Raw genomic sequence first — 20,184 nt, 5'->3', positions numbered from 1 at the left:
CTCCTTCTCTTTTTCTTTTCCGTTTTCACCTCGTCGAGAAATATTAGTCGATGCATTTTCCTCTCTCCTCCCTGTCTCGAAGGACGTACGCGGAGATCAAAGAGAAGACCTTCGGGGAGAAACCGATCGCCTCCGATAAATCAGCATCATCCAGTCGGCGGATGGCCGAAGTGCCGAGTCATGCTTACGGCCGCTACTCAAGATTGTTTTCGGTGTAAACCTGTGGCGGCCGCCGAAAGCGTAAACAGTTTCGGGACGGTCGGATCTTATTTTTAGTTTAGACTCCTAATGGATCGCGAGACGTGGCGAAACGGCACGACGCGATCGGCGGTGGTGCTGGAAAATCCACCGAGAGGATTCCCTGTTCACGATCCCGCCGAATAGAATTATGGGCGTCTTTTGTCGGAGAACGCGCCTCCGGACCTTACCGAAGAGTTGAAGGGTTTCAGAGACGAGCGAGCGAGCTTGCGAGCTTTTGCGCGCCTCGCGAGTCTCCCTCTAACTTATATAACACACGTTTTACGTACAAGATTTTATATCGATGCAGTTATTGTCAGAGATGGTTGTTTAAATAAATGTCTTCTTGATCAATCGGCCCCCTCTGTTACTTTCATTGGCTTAATTCTATCTCTGCAACACTGAGCAGTGTGCGTCATTTTGTACGTGTTTCATTTTGTTCGACATTCGAAGGAGCAGCCAATGTCCAAATGTCGAAGTACTACACGCGATTCATTCTTCGGAACGACGGTTCCGACGTTGCCTGCGATTCTTGGCTCGCGACAAGATCTCATATGCCTGTTGAATTTCCATGAATTTCTCCTGAGCCTGACGCCTCTCCACCTCCGTGCCCTTAACTTTGTCCGGGTGATTGTCTCTGGAGAGTCTTCTCCATTGCGCCGTGACTTCGGTCTGCGTCGCGGTTTGTGGAAGGTCAAGTATCTGCAGATGGTTAAACGTCAATCTAATTGTATGTCGAGTCAGTTACTTGGGGTTAGTCCAGGTAACGACGAATATCTTGGTAAGAATTATCTCATAAAAATTATTTGGTAATTAACGGAATTCGCGAGTTTAATGCGAGCGACGTTTTGACCGACCTTGTAAGCGTTTATTTCGCCACGAGGATCCGTGAGATCCACCAGGTGCGCCCACGTGGCCCAAAATCCGTCGTGCTTCGCCTGGTTCCACATGGCCTCCAGGCTCACCTGCGATGAACACATAATGAGAATGTTCATGTAACATAAAGGCAAACGTCATCGTGGACCCACCTTGAGATCCAGCCAAATGGGCGAGGTGAGGAAATGCTGCACCGCTTCCGACAGCTTGATCTCCTCGCCTTCGCTGTCCGTGACGACCGCGTTGAAGTACAAGTAGCTTCCCATCACGCAGAAATAGAGCATGAGCGCTGAGCCTAGATACGCCGTCCTACGTACGAGGCTCTTTTTCTTTCTCGGTTTCAGCCGCCACTGCTTGCTAAAGGTGTCGAAGCTGAGGCTCGAGGTGATCACCATGAGGAAAACCCACAAGGTATCGTCGCCGATATAATACAACGTCGGATAGGGCAGATAAGCGGTGACGAGTGGTATCCATATCGAACCTTGCTCTCGGCCAATGTTGCCGACCAGCCAAACGCCTTGCGAAAGCAAATGATAAGTTCATAAAAAATGCATCCTCTATCGATCTGTTACGTTTATTGATGCTGTTCTCATTGATACTTTAATAACTACTTCATAACATCTTCTAACATCTTCTTAATGGTAAAAAGAATGTCCTTTGAGGAGATGCTTTAAACGATAATAAAGGTATCTATCTACTTGCACAAAAAGAATGTTCGTGTAACAGACGAAACAAAACCAAATGAAAAATCAGTGACAAGAATCGACCTTTTCTCGTGTATATATATTTATCTATATTTTAATGGACAAAATTGTTTAGATATTTATGAAAATTTTTAAACTACTTATTAATGATGTATGTAAATCCCAAAACACAGTAATGATTCTCAATTTTAACAATTCGATGAGCTCCCAACTTCATCCTGCCTAAGTCGTTTTGCAACCTATTGTACGTTACGTACGTTATGTAGCGTCGAACGACTTTATTATCTTGCTGTTCGTTTTATTACCGTTATAAATTATATTCCAATAACTAGCGAAGGGCTAGTTGCTAGCCGATCATTCTTAGCTTGTTTGAAATGTTTAATCTAAAAATTTTCTTTTACTTTGGTTTGATAAGAAAAAAATTCATTAAAATGAAAAATGAGCTCTCGTAACACCTGGCACGATAAAATCCGTGCAAAGTAGCGAGTGATAGTTTGATTTTTATTTTTCTACGCTCATTATGAGTAACAGCCGTATACTTCTGACCGACGTCGTGGCCTTAGAAGCTTATCGTCGGGGAAAATATAATGTACAACAAAGATAATCTGCATGCGGTAACGAGCATGCGATAAGAAAATACGACGCTATTGATAAACGATGCATTTCCAACTCTTCCAGCTGGCGACTCTTACCTAACGCGATCACGGCGGGCGTTAGGATCACTAGATGCCTGAAATTAATGCCAAACACCTCATCCTGCGGGATCGCGCTCCTGAACAGCTCGGCCCACAAGTAGCTGACGGAAGTTTCCGCCACGAATCGCGCCGCGGAAAACGGCGGCTGCAATCAGCAAATTCACTTTTGTCATCGATCAATATCATATTTCGACATGTCAACCGTTCTGGCTAACATTCCACATTGCTGCCACGTTACCCGCGAAAAAATGTCAGCAGTGCACCTGGACTGGTTTCTTAAACATCTTTGTCACAAAGACGCTCGCCGTGAATGTTACATAACGCTTCGAACATTAATATTTATACAATTACTGTTACAGAAACGTTATTGGTTCCTCGAACACACGATCAACGATATATGGTACGCGGAAAAGTCGTAATTACGAAGATGTCAACAAGGATCTTAAGATCAGCGAAACACATTCGCGTGACGTATTCCTCGGCGGCACGTGACGATTCTAAACTTCGCGCCGAGTATGTTTTTTTACCTTGCGATTAGCGCGGACTTTTCGTTTGAAATCCTCGATGAACGCTGGGTTGTCGTTCGCGTCTGCCACGTATGACGGTATCGCGTAAATATCTCGGAGCCAACCTATGCCGAGGTAACCGCCGAATGTGCTCATGTATACAAAAGCTTGATCGTCCCTGCCGAGGTACACGTGGTGGGCCCCGAAGAGCCCGCCGAACAGCCATAGCAGGTACGCGTAGAGCTTGGACTTTTTGCTGCCAGGCTCGCGAGCCTCCACCACCAACACGTTGTTCTTCTCCTTCGTTCTCTCCATATTTCGTTTGCCGAGACCACCAGTCACGTACTGTTCATTTTCGACTCAACGTCGAAGAGTGATATTACGTCGCGACGATCGCGACGTTTTTTGCTTCCGTGTTTTCGCGAGATGTTTTGCGGAATTGCGCACGCACGAGGAAGACACGGTAGTGTCGTTTTACCCGCACATTTTTCACAGACGAGAGCCCTTCGATTCGGCTGTGCGTCGTTTTTTCACGCTGAAGTGTGTTCTGTCGGGTCAAGTCTGTCGCGTTGGCCTGACGGTTGTGATTCTACTGCACCGGTTAAACGCGGTTCAACGCTCCGGCAGGCAGGTATAACGGTACGGTTCAGGAGCGTAACGAGCAGGTGCACGCTTGTCCTTAATAAGGAAACTGGGTAACAAAGCCCGGCGGACGTCACCAAGCAAAGCTATATAAGCGCAGCTTTGATATTGACTCGTTAAATTCGATTCGTTACGAAGTAGCGAAAAGAGTGATAAAAATCGCAGAACTTGAGACATAACGTTTGTCGTTCAATTGGTTTTGTTACATATTACGTCAAACATTTCAATTCGTCTTCAGTAACGTGCGACTCCTTTCTACAATACCAAAAGCAACGATGACGAAACGTTCTAACTTGGGGATACATCAGCGTATGACTCATATCAGCCTCTCCCTCTCATTAATTAATTAACAAAGATAGATCATCTTCATTCTTGCGACTTTACATATTTGGCGAAAGGAAGTTAATGCTCGTGTAGCGTATGTAAACTTCAAAATGTTAAAGTCGAGCATTTATCTCTTTTTACAGCTCTTTTCCGATGACCTTCACGAATAAATGCGCCAAGATGTACTATTTTTGCAAGATACTAAGCGGACTCGAAATAGTACATATTCCTAAAAGTCATGACTACTATTGGCACGACCGGATCTTCCGCCGTGTGTCAGTAAACTTGAGTTTTGTGAATGAATTCATTTGGATTACGCGGACTCTCTTCGCGGTGAACCCATTTCAAGAACGGTCATCACCGCACCATCTGTCGGCAAAGTCGCGAACGTATTACTTGTGAATGTTGACTTGTATCACAGGAAGGTAAGAATTATTTAATGATTTAATATTCAATAAAATACGAGTAATACATAATATTACTAATATCCTATGGCATTAATATTCGGTAACATGTGATAATACGCATTATAGGACACCTCATCAATCGAAATTGAGGAAAGGGCAAGACTTTACCAATGGAAAATCGATATGAGATTTCAGAGGGACACGACGTCACGATAAACATACACATCACAAGTAATACTCCGCGCAATTCGCAGAGTCGTTATTGTTCCGTTTCATGATTCCCTGACGATTGGCGATTGAGACCTCTCAGCGTCTCGACCTGTCGTTCAGAGCTGCCCCGAGATCAATATGGCGTCAGACACGTGTTGTACCACGAGTACTACGCTGACGGTCGGTCGTCTGTCCGTTTCCACGTGATTGTTCACGAGTGTTTCGTCGCTGTGCACGCCCGCTGATGTTCCCGAGGATGCGCGAGGATGGAGAAAAGTTGTGAGACCAAAAGTTGTGAGCTCAGTCATAAAGAATGGCGTCGCATCGCGAAAAGGGAGCGTCGCAGACGTCTGCGACGTGAAGTCGCCCGACGACGTGACACCGAAGAAGAACAGCAGAGCGCAGCACTCGAACGCGACGCGGACTATTTGAAGTCGCTCGAAGAGAAGGAGAAGTTGGAAATGGAAATCGAGAGGCGGGAGCAGCAAGAGCGCGAGAGAAAATGGTTGGAGGAAGAGGTAAATACACGTTTCAAGATACACAATATTAAAGATAGACAATATTAAATATTTTCCTATTTATTTGTATAGAATTATGTAAATAAATGTTTATGTAGAGCGAAAGTAAAAATACAAATGAATTTGTATAAAAAACAAAAAATAATTTCGTAAATAAAAATTGTTTTATTAAATTTTTATATAATATGACTTTTATTGATATTTTTACTTTCACTCTGTATAAATATTTGCAATTCCATACAAATGGAAAAATAATGCAAAATACGAAACCTGTATTATATCGATATTCGTGTTCTCAGTTGCAAATTTAAAGAAAGTTGTTCCAATGTGCATAACCCTAATCGTCGTCTTTCGATTTTGCAGGCACGAGCGCAAAAGGAGTGGGAAGTCCTTCAACAAAAGAAGGAGCAGGAGATGCGAGAGCAGCAAAAGCAGCAGATGAAAATCCACGAGGAACTCGAGGCGAAGAACGAGGAGTTCCGGAAGAAAGAAGAGGAGAGGAGGCGCAAGCGAAAGGAACAACTGCAGAAACGAGAGCAGTTGCTAAAGGATATCGAAGATTACGTCGACAACGGAGCGAAAACGCCCGAGGCTCTGCGAGAAGTCAGAGAGACTCAACCTGGGAAAGATCTCTGCCCGTTCTTTATGAAGACTGGTGCTTGCCGGTTAGTCCACCGAATGATATTCATATTGTGATTCATTTCATTCGATTTGATTGAGTGAAAATCACAACTCAATTGTTGTCTGATTCTTTTCTCTTTCAGGTATGGAGATAAGTGTTCGAAAAATCACCGCACCGTCTTCCTGAGCAAGGTGATCCTGATCCCCGGATTTTATTCGCACTTTTCCCTCGAGAAAAACTGTGCGGAATATGACACCGATGTGACGCTCGAGTACGAGGCGTCAGAGACATGGCAACACTTCCGCGAGTTCTACGAAGATGTAATAACCGAGTTGGAGTCGTACGGAAGGATCAACGTGCTCAGGTGTTGCTGTAACACTGAGGCGCACTTGCGCGGCAATCTATATGTCGAATACCAGACGGAGCGTGAGGCTACCAGAGCCTGGAGAAAGCTGAACGGACGTTGGTACGCTGGCAAACAGCTGAGGTGCGAGTTCGCCAACCTGACGTCCTGGAGAAGCGCTATCTGCGGAATGACAAAGTGTCCGAAAGGCACGGCTTGCAATTTCCTGCACACCTACCGAAACCCACGAGACAAATACGGCAATAAGGACATCCTTTTCAGACACGTGAAAGGCACTCCCCAAATGTCGAATAACAGCAAAAGAAGCGAACACAGGTCAGTTGACTTGCTATCTATCGGGAAGTTCACGCGAATACAATGTAACGAAATGAATTTCAAACAGATTGTTATTTATAAGAATCTTGTTTCTTCGACAGGAGTAAGTCCAGGTGGGAGGAATCCGTTCGAGATAACGGCGAAGAAGATCGCGACTGGAGGTGGTCCGAATCTCCTGAGATCGAGTTAGAGGCACGGTCGAAAGACACGAAGAATAAACGCTGCCATTCCACAGAGAAGGAACGATCGCGGAGAAGTTCTCGCGACGGAAGACACAAGCGAAGCGAGAGATCCAGCACGAGGAACTCGAACAGTTTGCGGCGCTCGAGATCGCCCCAGGAACACTATTATTCGACGAGTCGCAAGAAAAGTCACGACGACGAGGAGGATAGCGCGTCGGATGGTCGCTCCTCGAAAAGGCGTAAGAAGAAATCTAAAAGTAAAAATGACGACGAAAATGGTTACAAAGAGGGGAGACGAAAACGTTAAATATGACAAGACCCAAAGGTCGCGCGAATATATTCTTTCTGTACACAAACTGTCTGACGATACATATACAACTCCCGTACACGTATAGATTAGGTCAAATTGAAAAAAAAGTCCTCTACCATTTTGCAAATAATCATAGATTTTTGAGTTCTTGACTAAAGAAGATTCGAAAATGGTCGCGTACGATTATTGGTCAATTCTCTTTAATTAATAACTCAAAAATCTATGTGATTATTTAAAATGTTTGTGTAAAATGATAGAGAACTTTTTTGTTCAGTTTGACCTACATATACACGAAAGCTTTACATCGTCAGACATCCTGTATAATAAATATATATAAAGTATGTAGATTTTTTATATTCTACATATTTTATATTCTATATATATATATATATATAATATTTTATATTCTACATATAGAATATAGAGAATTTTTATATTCTATATGTAGAATAAAAACTTACATAAATATAATATTTTTCGTATACTCCCGAGTTTTTCTTCGCTGTACAGTGTCGAAATATATTCTCGCAACGCGAGATCCTTTGTATAGCAACTCTGACAAACTCTGACAAAGACTGTTACTGAGTTTTATGCAAGTGTAAGATAGCATTTCATGTTAAATGTACAAATAAATAAAGAATAAAGCAGTATAGAAAAGAAAACGGTGTGTGCGAATTGTAGTCCCATTTTGTCTCTCATGAATCGAATCCATCATCCGAGATGTCGCAACGGCGATAGATAAAGTATAATTGATTACAAAAGGTATTTAGCGTGAATTCATGTCGTTGTGATTTCATGGTTTTATCACGCGATAAACACTCACATCCGCATGCTTGTCGAGCGATACCGTCTTGATGGACGATCTTCAGATTGTTACTTATTGCAACTCTTTCTTCAATCGCGGTCGTTTAATTGAGTTTACAAAAATGCAATACAAACGCCGAAAGGAGCGTTATCGCGTGATTCGAGATATCATATCGGTGATTATCACCACTCAAAAAGAGAGATGGTAAATATCAATCGGTCGCATTTTAAGTAAAGTGTATTGAGCGCGCTTTAAAAGACAAACGACTACTCTTCGCTCTGCAATCAGGAAATAAAGTCACAACTATTCGTCCTCTCGACAACTCGTCATGATTGTGTTCAACGTGCTGCTCGTCTTGTGTTCGGTCCACCCTCTCGCGAGTGGGGTGGGTTTTCACGGATTCACCTTCCGCGGTTTGGAAGAGCCGGAGCCGATAGGATCTTACACAGAGAAAGTAATCGAGGATTGGATTGTTCAACCGCTCGATCACTTCAACCCCCGTGACAATCGCACCTGGTCAATGGTAATTATTGCAAAACTATTCTCTAAATTTGTTTAAGTGAAATCGCAAAACAAGTGAAAATTCACTCGAAATGGAAATACTGTCATTTGAAATTGCAAGTGTGAATATTTATATATATATAATTCAAACTTAAAAATTCAAAATAGACTCTTAATTAGTACAAATGAATATCTTAAACGACTGAAATAATATTGTTTCAGTGGCAGTGGAGATTAGATTCACTCTTCAATTTCGAATAAAAATATTTACTCGGCAGTTCAGAATGAAGAATTCACAGATGAAATTTCCCTGCACTAGTAAAAACATAATATTCTTTCCGTGTATAAGTGAAATATCACTCGAGCGATTCGATTGTGTGTCACTCTATTTTCTGAATGACATTTTATTCGAAGAAATTGAGAGAATACTTTTGTTTTATCTGAAGGGAACTCCTAAACTCGCGAAGTAACATTCATCGATTACTCCGCAGCGTTACTACGAGAACTCCGAGTTGCTGAAAGCAAACGGACCTATCCTGATCATGATCGGCGGGGAATGGGAAATATCAACCGGATTCTTGCTGGGAGGATTGATGCACGAGATCGCGTCTGCTCACGGTGGCACGATGTATTACACAGAGCATCGCTTTTACGGGAAGAGTAGACCGACAAAGTATACAAGTAGTCCATAGTTTTTGCATAATATATATGTAAATGCAAAGTCACGTTTTCAAAATCGATCCCGCACGAAACGAATTTAGGAATATCAGCCCGGACAGCCTGCAATACCTAAGCGTCGATCAAGCGCTCGCCGATCTCGCATATTTTATCGAAACGAAGAAGAGGGAGAAAAATCTGGAGAGCAGCCCTGTGATAGTGTTTGGTGGTTCTTATGCTGGCAATATGGCAGCGTGGGCACGTCTCAAGTACCCTCATCTTATTCAGGTACCTTTTGTCATCTTGATGCATTTGTATTTCTTGAGAACTCAAATCTCAAGAAGTGTTTAAATATTAAAGAAAAAAAATGTTTCAAGGGTGCCTTAGCTAGCAGCGCGCCGGTTTACGCAAAAACCGATTTCTACGGTAACTACTTTCAATTAATTGAACGAATTTCTCGTGAATGTCGCTAATCGCTTTCTTCCCCTCAGAATATTACGAAGTCGTGACGAGATCACTGGGCAAACACAGCAAGCAATGCGTGACGGATGTCAAGAGCGCGTTCGAGTCGGTAGAAGAACTGTTGGATGCGCAAGGCGGTCCTGAGAAGCTTAAAGTTTACTTCAAGTAAGGCAATAATGTGTACTTATAAATCAATATTCGTCATATACAGGGTGAGCCATTTTAATCGACGGATCCAAATTGCTCCTAAAATACGCCAGCTACAAAAAAATGGTTAAGACAAGAATTGTAGAGGACAACGGGGGTCATTTTACCGTGCTAATAATTTTGACCTTCAGATCGATTTTCAAGGTCATTCGAAGGTCAAAGTTATTTTTAAAAATTAGAACCCCTATTTTTGACACCGGATTCGAAAAGAGCAGAAAATTTTACGTTAAAAATTATATTTAGATTTTTTCTCTGAGTCCAAGAAGGTCAAATCAAGAACTTGGAAGATGTTAATTCAATACTTTTAGCGTTACCCGGAAACAACGATAGTTGGACGTAGTAAGTTCTGTTTCCTTTGGGGTGCTTGATTATCGTGAGTCCCCTTGCTTCTCACATCTGGGATGCTTAATTATTGTGAGTTCCCTTGCCTCTTACCATAACTGCAATTTATCATAATTATAAAGATGTTGTTTTTGCTCAACGGACTACAACAAAGGAAGATATGATGGAACGAATTCGTAGAGCTTGCGCAGCCATTCCTAAAGATACTTTGCTTTCAACAGTGAGAAATTTTGAACGACGTTTAAATTAGTGCCTTGAAGCAAACGGAGGCAACTTTGAACAGTTACTCCGTGGGTAATTATGATAAATTGCAGTTATGGTGAGAGGCAAGGGGACTCACGATAATCAAGCACCCCAAAGGAAACAGAACTTACTACGTCTTTGTTTCCGGGTAACGCTAAAAGTATTGAATTAACATCTTCCAAGTTCTTGATTTGACCTTCTTGGACTCAGAAAAAGAAATCTAAATATCATTTTTAACGTAAAATTTTCTGCTCTTTTCGAATCCGGTGTCAAAAATAGGGGTTCTAATTTAAAAAAATGACTTTGACTTTCGAATGACTTTGAAAATCGATCTGAAGGTCAAAATTATTAGCACGGTAAAATCACCCCCGTTATCCTCTACAATTCTTGTCTTAACCATTTTTTTGTAGCTAGCGTATTTTAGGAGCAATTTGGATCCGTCGATTAAAATGGCTCACCTTGTATATAGTCGTCATTGTTAGAACTTGTCTCGCGGAATATTCGGATTTGAATGTCTCACGTAAGAAAAGTTACGGCCACGACTATCAATGCGCATCTAACCGATTTTTCAAGCTATAAACAATCTTCTCGCGATTTTTTCTTTCTTTCGCGATAAAACAAATAGAAGAGAAGTAGGTGAGATCAGTTCTAATTAATTATCCCGCGATGAATATTGACTTCAGCTTGTGCCAAGTGCCGGATGTGAAGTCTCCCAGTGACCTCGGTTACCTGATGAATTCGCTAGCAGAGGTACGTACATATCGTTATCGATAACACCGTTTCGCGTTTACTTGACTATTCGACCATTCACCACGATCAGGTGTTCGCTGAGGTCGTCCAGTACGATAAAGTTGAGAATGGTCGCACGAAGATCGCAGCGTTGTGCGCCAACATGACGGCGGCGCATCTCGGCAGCCCTCTGCAGAGACTCGCGCGTCTCATCGTGGACTCGGACAACTGTCTCAATATGAATTACGAGAATTTCATAAAGACATATCGCGAGATCTCGTGGGATGCGCCAGCGGCAATGTCTGTCAGTGAGTTCGATCTCGTTTGCCTAATGAAACAAACGAAGTCGCGATACGGAGTTTCACGTAACTCTGTAATGTTTGCAGTGAGACAGTGGTATTATCAGACCTGCACAGAGTATGGCTACTATCAGACAACCAACTCGGATAAGTCAATCTTCGGAACGCTTTTCCCGCTGAATTACTTCACTGATATATGTATCGATCTATATGGCGATTAGTGAGTGTAATTAAGCCTCGGTGTACCGTCAAGGTCCATTGAACCCCACTTTTGAGTTCTTCCTTTGAGCGGTTCTGATCATTCATAACGACTAATAGCTCATAACTTTTATTCTCCCTTTAATTTAATTAATGTTATGATGATATACTGAGAGTTAAAAAGTTTTAGAAAAGCAAACTAGTAAAATTTTTAAGACGCGTTTGCTCAACACTTCACGCCTACCATTTTCGTTTTCGTACTTTACAGAAATCGTGTATTTTCGAATATATGACATTATTTCTTACAACTTCTCTCTAACAACAAGTTTTCTGATAAATGTCAAATAATTGTTGAACGTGATGTCGAGCTACTCACAGCTAAAACAGAAGAGCCAATCCTTTGATTCTAGCTACAACGCAAAGTTGCTGGATTCGCGAGTTAAGAGGACAAACATAATGTACGGAGGGCAGCAGCCGGATTTAACGAACGTAATCTTCACGAACGGAGATATCGATCCGTGGCATGCTCTATCGGTTCTGGAGGATCTTAACACTTATTCACCTGCTATTCTCATCAACGGTAACCAAACGAGATAGTCGAACTCCGCGTTTGCTCTACAATGCAAAATGACGATGCATACATGTTTTATATTCAGGGTCTTCGCATTGCCGCGATCTCTATAGCGACACAGCCACGGACGCGGAGGACTTGAAGAAAACTAGAATAAAGATCCGCGAGATAATCGGCAAATGGCTCTCCTCGTGAAGAAAGTTGACGATTTTTGGGACAAGGACGACGAGTAACGAGTTTTCCGTTTCTTTCCAATGCATGAATTGTGATATGTTTACAAAAGATATGTACAATACTTGAGATACTTGTATGTGTGCCACAATGAACCTAATCATAGTAGCTACATAATATAAAAATAATATTATGTCCACTTGATACCAATGCTGTGTAACCTAAAAAACCCGCGACATTTCGTCCAACCATCTGTCATGTGCGATATCGATCGCAGCCCCGCCGACTTATCCTTCTAGATAGACCATGAAACGAAAGAATATTAATCGACCTCGAGCTTCCGGAAAGACCCAGCGATGCCGTACATCGTGGATTCGCTGCTGGAACCCACTGTGGAGCAGCCGAATCCTTGCTTCAAGGCCGAGACCGCGCCCTCTCGCGCCTTCTCCGAGTACATTTCGAGACAGACCTTCATCCTGTCGTTGTTCAGTAACGTGGGCCTCATCGCCATCAGCTCTTTCCGCCACAGTTCTACATCAGAAGCACGGTTTATTATTTTCTGCAGGTGGAACGACGAGAAAACTTTCTTTTTCGCCAACTTTTTTGATAATCGAAGGCGCAAAGTAGAAAGCCTTAATTACCGATCATCTCCTTCATGGGAATCGTGCCGCCGTACTCCTTCGGTAACATGCTGACGTCCATCTTGCTATTTATGGCGTCCTCGAGGCTCGTATACACCTTGATGCGGCTCTTGATCTTGTCGGAGATGAGCGACATCCCGAAATCCATGGCAAACTTCAGGGAGGGGTGCGCGTTAATCCCGTGCACTTCTTTGTGCCGCATCGGCAAGGTGCGCTAAAAGAAATCCGGGATTCATCAGCTGTTCCAATCATCGATTTTCTTCGCGCCTCTTCTTTTTTTACTTTATATAACTCGTAAAGATCGAACAACGGGAGTTACAGCAAGCAATCTAATTTCCTCGTGAGGTGAATCGAGACCGAAAGAACCGGTTTCGGCATACGTTACACACCTAATCGTCGGCGATTCGAGTGTACCGCGGTGAAATTTCGTTATGTGCCCGTCGTCCTTGATCCAGACGTGCGATGGACCAACTACGGTTCGATGACGAACACGAGAGAACGCTTTCGCTGGTGGATCAATCAAGTTTGGGGATCCAACGAGACGAATAATGACACTTGCAACCAAGATATACACGGAGAAAATGTAGTAAAAATTGCAACAAAATTCTATGATTTTGAACAAATACAAAAATGTTGACTGAAATCACTACATGTTCGTTGAAAAAATTTTATGTGATTACTACAAAATTATTGTAATTACTTGCATGGTTTTATATCGTATATTCGGTAGATCGGTAGCCAAATTTATTATTTCTATAATAATTTACACTACAATATAGTCAGTGTAGTTCATTTTTACAAAAAAAAAAAAGATATTGTAAAATGAATTGCAATTCTAACGTAATTTTTACCACAATATTTTCTTCGTGTATATTTTCTTATCTGTACCGTTCAACTTAATTCTTCGCATATTTCGACATGATAACTCGAATTAAACACGACTGGACACGTCAACGAGAGTTTTTGAAGATGGTAAAACAACTTCGTTTTTATGCTCTTTCATTGGATGCGGATAATTTTATAAACTTTACTATACAAGTATCGTGCAAAAAGAAATCACGCAACAAATCAGCTGAAAAAGCGCATTCATGAGCGGAGTTCGGTTGTACCTCGCCATTCTTCACGATGCGCACGGCCTCCTTTGGAGTGAAAAGCGTCAGATGCGGGAAACCGACGCCGGCACCGTCGCCGAAGTGTACGAAGCCACGCACTTGGCTCTCTTCGTCCTCCATCAGCGTCTCATAAGTGATGCCGTGAATCTTGCACATGTCCGCGTTTGTGTATTTGTGCGGGTCGAATACGCCTTGGGTGAAGAGACAGATGCGCAATTAGATCTAACTTATAACACTCAACGTCCCATACACTAACACATACCTGGTCTAGCGATTATCACGCGACGGCCTTTCGCGTCACGGCCGGGTGCGGCGAAGAGGTATCTGAAAGATAGACAATATGGCGAACAATACAAAACACGCTAGTCTCATTTTATTCACTCTAGCGACGAATATTCACCCCAGTGACAATAAATCATCCATATTCGGTTCCGTGATGTCCAGGTTGTTGAAAGCCGGATGATACACCTGGCGGAGCAGGAGGTATCTCTCCATAGCTTCCTGTGCCATCGGCACATTGAATTTTTTGCATCGCAAGAATTTTAGTAAGAATCGTCCATCTGACGAGAGATGACATATTAATGGCGTGTGTCTGATCGACACGTAAGATCGTAGAATCGACTTGTTAGAAGTTTCACTACGGAATAATTCTGTCAAGTTTTTTAGAAGACTATAAAATAATTATGATTTAAAGCTATGGGGTGAGGATTTCTTAAAACAACTAGATGAATTTAAATGTTGGTAGCGAAATTCATGCCTTCGCATTTCCCTTTTCGTGTGAGTGATGTAAGGTGACCTTTGCGCTAGTGCATTCGCGTCGATCGCTACTCGACGTTACAATCTCACCGAGACGGCAGTTTTGAATACGAGGATTCAATTTTATCCAATTGCGCATCTGCTCAAGAGCCTGGTCCCTGGCGTTCTTGTCCTCCCTCAGCTCGTCCTTCGCTATTTTCTGAGTCTCCTTCGAGAGTTTGCATTCGTACTTATCCTCATCGACTACCCACTCGACTGCTCCCATTTTCGCGGCTTGGTGCTCGTCCGAAAGATGTGTGTTGACTTACTTGGACCTACAGAGATCTGGAAACGTTGTGACGTGACGTTTAGTCTTCAGTAGTTTGAGCAACACCGAGGATATTTTCAAAGGGACCTCGTATATAATGTTGTATCTTCCAAATAAATAATGACGACTGTACCTCCAGAAAATAAAATACAAAGGAAGAAACAATTCCAAAAGATAGGAAATATTCTGGCTTTATTTGGCAGAAATAATTGGAAGAAATTTTGGACATACAACGATACTAACGCTGTCCATTGCTAATCTGCAAAGTTTCCCATTCTTTGGGTACGTAAACCACTTCTACCAGAATAATAATGGTATCTCGTACTGATCTGCGCATCGAACATATTCATCTCTTTGTGTCGCGCTCATCAGTCTCCCGAAAGTCGCCATTGCGATTACACATATACGACGCGTTTTCACTTTCTTCCGGGACAACCAGGTGATATCATCACGCCGTCGTATGACCGGCTGACCCAGTTCGAAGTCGCACGCGCGTCCATGAAAGTGTCGGGAAAAACGTGTGATCCTTTTTCTTTTCACGGAAGAAAGGAGCACAACGAGAAGTTACGCCGTCTGCTGAGATCGCGCGGGAATTCTCGGCTGTTTCGTCAGTTCGTGACATAACGATTAGTAATGGTCGGGAAACAGCGAACATTCTACCATCGCACCACGTACATGATTCAGGGGAGTCTCTCTCTTTTTTTTCTCTGTTTCTCTCCCTCCCTCCCTCTCTTTTCCTCTGTATATATATGCCCGTCACCAACCCGTTTCGCAATCGCTTTCTCCGATTATGCAATGCGGATAGGTTGTTCACCCATCTTTGTTCGCCGAAACAAGCCACCGGCGGTTGCTGCGAGAGAGAGAAGGTGCTGTTATCATCTCACGTTTGTATTACGTTACGTTAGCGTTTCGTTCGTTTATGTGCGTGCGCACGCTATCGCAATCACGATACGAGTGCATTTCTCTCATCTACGCACGATACTCGAGTCTCACACGGCTAATAAAGCGGGAAAAGCGAGTCGAGGCGCCGTTGAGAAATCGCCAACGATAATTATTACCCCGCGAAAACCGCAACGACAAATACATCCGTTGAACGTAACCGTTTCGCGCTTCACGGTAATAGACCTATTACCGTAGAAAGATTTACAGTATCTTTCCTCCGACTTTCTGCCAGTTCTCCGACATCGCCCGCGCGACCGCGCTGCCTACCAGAATGCGTAGGCAGCCGTAAGTTGCGCAAGCATTACAATATTACGAGCTGGGGCTGGAACAAAAATTCGACTGTACACGTAATATCGGTTACGTGAGCGTTCGAAGAGCGACTTGGCGCGGGGACGGAGACGGTAATGAAAGGAGCCGCGAGCCTTGGCGAGAGTACGCGATTCGCATCTTCGTAGGACACGCGTCGTAGGACACGCGTCAGCCCTGAGCCGGTGAATCGGCCGAATAGACAACGAATAATAATCGATGATGTTAATCGAGTAACAGATCACGCTGTGTTGTGTGTCTTACGTCAGTTTTGTGCGCGAGAGTTGATGAATGTGATCACGATCGGTGTGTATGTATGCACGTGCATACATACACACACACGCATACGTACGACATCCACTACAAAATGATGGAGCTAGTTAAGGGAGCCGTCTTCTTCCGCGTAGAAAGTGCCACTTATCGCGTTACTGTCCGCCGCGAGCTTTCATCCGCGGCGTCGATCGCCGTTACGCTCGTAAGAGCTTTTTTGTGCGAGAATATTAGGAGGCCACGTTACGTCAGATGATAATCTCCGTCCTCTCGTTTTCACGTCGATTCGCAACGTCACCTCTACCGCCGCGCTAAAGATACCATTGCTCGCTCGCTCATACGCTTGCTCGTTCGCTCGCGTAATCGTTACGTGGACAAACGGCCCGTCGAAGGGCTCCGTCGTGTATTACGACGATTATGCCATGGCGCTTTCGATCGTTAACTCTGTTGCAGCTTGCTTCTCGTGCGATTCGATCATCGTGGTCGGCAACAACGAACGAATCCCGCGCCAATTTCCCGCGACACAAACGATTGTTCTCTTCACCAGCGTACGATATTCCCTGACCTTTGCTAATCACGACCTCTACGAACAAGGACGAGGATCGTCGCGCGAATTGAAATTCGCACGGCGTCGGTTCACCTGGCGAATTATTCCGCGACGCGTGACCGAATGGCCTAAGGATGTCACTGACGTGAACATCATATATGACGTGCGTTTGTCTTATAAAGTAAGATCATTTGGATGCGTTTGATTCGTGTGAATGAAATATTAAACGTTGATATCTCGGAAATGCATGCTCTTCGGAGAATCAAGAGAAGCTGCGCTTATCGCGTGATAAAACTGATCACAGTTGACTCAGCATTGAAATTGTGCATTGTGCATTGTGAAAGGCGAACAAAATTAAAGTAAACAAACCGATATATAATAGTTTTAATATTTACTAGATTCCAATCAAATTTCTTAACTATATGCAATGTAATATTCGTGTTAAAGCTGTGTTGAGATAATCGTGTTTTCTCGGAATGAAATATTATATAAAATATCTCGGAAAAATGAACAAATATGTAAATATATATTATAATGTACAAATATGTAAAATCATTGCGTGACTTATAGCTGGTGTTTCCAGTTCAAGCGTTCTTCAAGCGCCTAGTAGAGCAATGTGATATACTATTGCGCCGGTTTAGCGATAAGGGCCAGATGGTGTGACAACTGAGACCACAGTGCCAAAATGTTTTTATTGTTTGCACTTGTTACAATGAACTACGACATATTAATGCAAATTTTCAAATGTAAATTTGAAAATATTAGCGTCTGTCTGACCATATCGCTTTGTAACGAGAAAATGAATATTTCGCAAGAAACGAATAAGTGCAGTTGTAAAAAAGTGCCAACTGTTTAGGGCGTAGCAGGAGTAATTTAGTATTTGGCTATTTAGATTTTATATCTTTAATTTTTTTTGTCAGGAACATATGAGGTTGCTCTATATTTGCTCGTACTTGCGAAAGAATATAGAGAGAATCGCATAAAGATATATATATATATATATATATATATATATATATATATATATATATATATATATGATGTTTCTAGTTGCTTTATCGCCGAGGTAATACAAGTAAAATTAATTAATCTTTAGTGAAAAGCAATTCTTCCTAAACATTTTTAAAGATTTCTTTGGAAATTTTAACCGAAACGGCATCAACAGGGAGCTTGTTATATAATAAAATTATATATTATTTATAAATGCTCCCTATTGATGCGTTTCAGATGCAAAGTCCAAAGTCTGTTAACAAATATAAAGGCTACTAAATATCAAGACCTAATGAATGTTAAAGCTATTATGTCGCATTGTTTACAACTTGATATAACTGATATAGAAGACGAATACTTAGCATTTCCGGAAGCTGTGTTTTTCTTGAAGTTCTCCAGATTCCCCGCGAATCTGAATTTAATTTTCATGTAGCAAAATTCTGGGATGAAACGTCGTATCTGTACATGCTTGAGTATTCAAACTGCTAAGTTATCTGTTAAGACATTTATCGCGAAAAGTTCAATGGAAATCAACTAGATAACAAAGTATCCTTATCCCGAAGCTTTCCTTATTCCTTAAAGTCTCCGAATTTGCCTTTATTTCCAATGAAAAAAGTCACTCATAGCTCTGCGTTAAGGCAACGATCATTTTGTTTAATTTAACACTGAATATCTATGCGATTTAAGAAAATCGCAGAGTGAAGTTTTGAATAGAAAGAAGAAAAAGAAGCTATATATCAAATAAAGTGTATCGAGCGAGCACATGTGTAAATGAAGTTAACACACTAATCCTAATCATATGCTTACTCGATGTGGAAGTTTCTTGGCAGAAACCGTCCGAAATGACGCGCTTCTATGTTCGTCAGCACTATACTAGATATCGTGATAATGTGAACGTACCCCGTTCGTGGTGGCTCAGGTGGACACACTTGGACGTGACTGCCCCTCTCTCGCCGCTCGATCGCTCTTTTATAATTTCCAGCTGCGCCCTTCCTCTCCTCAACTACCCGTTGCCGATCGCGCAGCGAACGAGCGAACGTGTCCTCGCGTGCACCCGCGGATCCTTCGAGATACCAAGGAGGACACTACCTCAGATTCGGTCTCTCTTCTTCACGTTGCTCCCCGAAAGAGCGATTTGATCGCCGTCACAATCACCGTCTCTAAACTTCGCTGACCAGGAAATCGCGGAGTGCGCGCTGTTTTACCCGCACTTTGTCCTTTTATAGCTACCTAGGCGCTAATGTGAGTTTAAACGATGCGCTACAATTTCGTAACGATCCTTCCGCGCCGCCAAAGTATATATATGTATTCGATTCGGTGCGCTTCCTTTCGATATCCGCGTTCCGGAATCGTTTTACTCCTCTCGTCGTTTCCCTCGTCGTCAGACATCCATAATCGCGATATAGACATTATATAGCATAATTAATATCGAATATAGGCGTAATTGCGCAACGAGCCGCTTGCGATGATGTCAATATGCCGCGATGTTTTCTTGCTCGAGCAGACAGCGAGCGCGTTATCTGATCCGAGTACGTCAGACATCAACAGCGTATCGCTGCATATGTGTTCCTATTTCTTTGCAAATATATGAATCTTCCGATCCTTCTTCAAATTATTACGCGAGCAATAGTGTTCTCGCCTGGAAGATTAGCAATCTACTCGATATGTAATAAGCAATTTACTCGACAGTTTTTAATTCGTTTTAGCAGGCGTAAAACTAGTTATTCCTCGTATAAAACATAAAATTGCAATCTCCACTGCTACTAATAACTATGTCCAATATTATGGTAACTATTGCGTAATAGAATACTATTTGCGGCGATTAAATGGAATCGAAGCAAGAAATATGCGCTTCTTACCTCTTGTGTCCACAAGTATGACCACTGATTATGCGATTATGCGACCAGCGATTATGAAGTAGAACCGATAACTTCGAGATGCAGTTTTATTTTTGCTACGAGTAATTTATTATTTCTCCTTCGCAAAGAGTAATACTTCAGTCAACGAAAAATTATAATCTACTTTCTCCTGTGCTCAATTATCGAAATAACAGCTCAAGGAAAAGAGATGACGGCAATTTTTCACGAATTTTAAGACTTAATTTCGAATTTTAAGTCTTAACTGAGTATCTCGTAGGTCTCTAGTCATTAAAATAATCGAGAGGTATCAGTAAAGAGTCAATTTCGCTGTTTTCCAAGTTGATTAAATTGCTTTCA

General features: G+C 42.4%; 4 protein-coding genes across 5 annotated transcripts; 2 read left to right on the top strand and 2 right to left on the bottom strand.

Annotated features, from left to right (window-relative positions):
• Positions 1-497: 497 nt before the first annotated feature.
• On the bottom strand, positions 498-3,333 carry LOC116845630 (dnaJ homolog subfamily C member 22). Its single transcript, XM_032818550.1, has 5 exons — positions 3,040-3,333; positions 2,510-2,657; positions 1,266-1,630; positions 1,095-1,202; positions 498-939 (listed from the first exon to the last, which is right to left on the bottom strand). Exons 1-5 carry the CDS (start codon positions 3,331-3,333, stop codon positions 730-732), a joined length of 1,125 nt encoding a protein of 374 aa, XP_032674441.1. The 3' UTR covers positions 498-729.
• Positions 3,334-4,166: 833 nt separating this feature from the next.
• On the top strand, positions 4,167-7,568 carry LOC116845628 (U2 small nuclear ribonucleoprotein auxiliary factor 35 kDa subunit-related protein 2). Its single transcript, XM_032818548.1, has 5 exons — positions 4,167-4,409; positions 4,518-5,119; positions 5,483-5,784; positions 5,884-6,420; positions 6,522-7,568. Exons 2-5 carry the CDS (start codon positions 4,868-4,870, stop codon positions 6,907-6,909), a joined length of 1,479 nt encoding a protein of 492 aa, XP_032674439.1. The 5' UTR covers positions 4,167-4,409; positions 4,518-4,867; the 3' UTR covers positions 6,910-7,568.
• Positions 7,569-7,923: 355 nt separating this feature from the next.
• LOC116845629 (putative serine protease K12H4.7) lies at positions 7,924-12,303 on the top strand. Its single transcript, XM_032818549.1, has 10 exons — positions 7,924-8,240; positions 8,710-8,891; positions 8,980-9,163; positions 9,253-9,301; positions 9,367-9,502; positions 10,813-10,879; positions 10,950-11,166; positions 11,245-11,377; positions 11,766-11,935; positions 12,012-12,303. Exons 1-10 carry the CDS (start codon positions 8,046-8,048, stop codon positions 12,119-12,121), a joined length of 1,443 nt encoding a protein of 480 aa, XP_032674440.1. The 5' UTR covers positions 7,924-8,045; the 3' UTR covers positions 12,122-12,303.
• On the bottom strand, positions 12,210-19,241 carry LOC116845631 (alpha-tocopherol transfer protein-like). Of its 2 annotated transcripts, none has more exons than XM_032818553.1 (7): positions 18,776-19,241; positions 14,697-14,930; positions 14,251-14,410; positions 14,113-14,174; positions 13,848-14,041; positions 12,739-12,952; positions 12,210-12,628 (listed from the first exon to the last, which is right to left on the bottom strand). In XM_032818553.1, the coding sequence occupies exons 2-7, from the start codon at positions 14,869-14,871 to the stop codon at positions 12,420-12,422; spliced, it is 1,014 nt and encodes a 337-aa protein (XP_032674444.1). In that variant the 5' UTR covers positions 14,872-14,930; positions 18,776-19,241; the 3' UTR covers positions 12,210-12,419. The 2 variants fall into 2 exon arrangements, with proteins under 2 accessions (XP_032674444.1, XP_032674442.1); XM_032818551.1 differs by having other exon boundaries at positions 12,212-12,628; positions 18,869-19,235.
• Positions 19,242-20,184: the final 943 nt, after the last annotated feature.

The sequence above is a fragment of the Odontomachus brunneus genome, unplaced genomic scaffold (assembly GCF_010583005.1).
Source record: "Odontomachus brunneus isolate Ranch 3 - 2012 unplaced genomic scaffold, Obru_v1 Obru_scaffold_054, whole genome shotgun sequence".
In the NCBI taxonomy this organism is placed as follows: domain Eukaryota; kingdom Metazoa; phylum Arthropoda; class Insecta; order Hymenoptera; family Formicidae; genus Odontomachus; species Odontomachus brunneus.
This window is presented reverse-complemented; position numbering and strand designations above follow the sequence as displayed.

Coding starts and splice junctions, on each gene's coding strand:
- LOC116845628 (XM_032818548.1), top strand. CDS start 4,868: ATGGAGAAAAGTTGTGAGACCAAAAGTTGTGAGCTCAGTCATAAAGAA. Junction 5,785..5,883: donor ATGAAGACTGGTGCTTGCCG/GTTAGTCCACCG, acceptor TTTCTCTTTCAG/GTATGGAGATAAGTGTTCGA. Junction 6,421..6,521: donor AGCAAAAGAAGCGAACACAG/GTCAGTTGACTT, acceptor TTTCTTCGACAG/GAGTAAGTCCAGGTGGGAGG.
- LOC116845630 (XM_032818550.1), bottom strand. CDS start 3,333: ATGGAGAGAACGAAGGAGAAGAACAACGTGTTGGTGGTGGAGGCTCGC. Junction 1,631..2,509: donor GCCCGCCGTGATCGCGTTAG/GTAAGAGTCGCC, acceptor TGCTTTCGCAAG/GCGTTTGGCTGGTCGGCAAC. Junction 1,203..1,265: donor CCATTTGGCTGGATCTCAAG/GTGGGTCCACGA, acceptor TGTTCATCGCAG/GTGAGCCTGGAGGCCATGTG.
- LOC116845629 (XM_032818549.1), top strand. CDS start 8,046: ATGATTGTGTTCAACGTGCTGCTCGTCTTGTGTTCGGTCCACCCTCTC. Junction 11,167..11,244: donor GCCAGCGGCAATGTCTGTCA/GTGAGTTCGATC, acceptor TAATGTTTGCAG/TGAGACAGTGGTATTATCAG. Junction 11,378..11,765: donor ATCGATCTATATGGCGATTA/GTGAGTGTAATT, acceptor CTTTGATTCTAG/CTACAACGCAAAGTTGCTGG.
- LOC116845631 (XM_032818553.1), bottom strand. CDS start 14,871: ATGGGAGCAGTCGAGTGGGTAGTCGATGAGGATAAGTACGAATGCAAA. Junction 12,953..13,847: donor GCATCGTGAAGAATGGCGAG/GTACAACCGAAC, acceptor GATTTCTTTTAG/CGCACCTTGCCGATGCGGCA. Junction 12,629..12,738: donor TCCCATGAAGGAGATGATCG/GTAATTAAGGCT, acceptor CTTCTGATGTAG/AACTGTGGCGGAAAGAGCTG.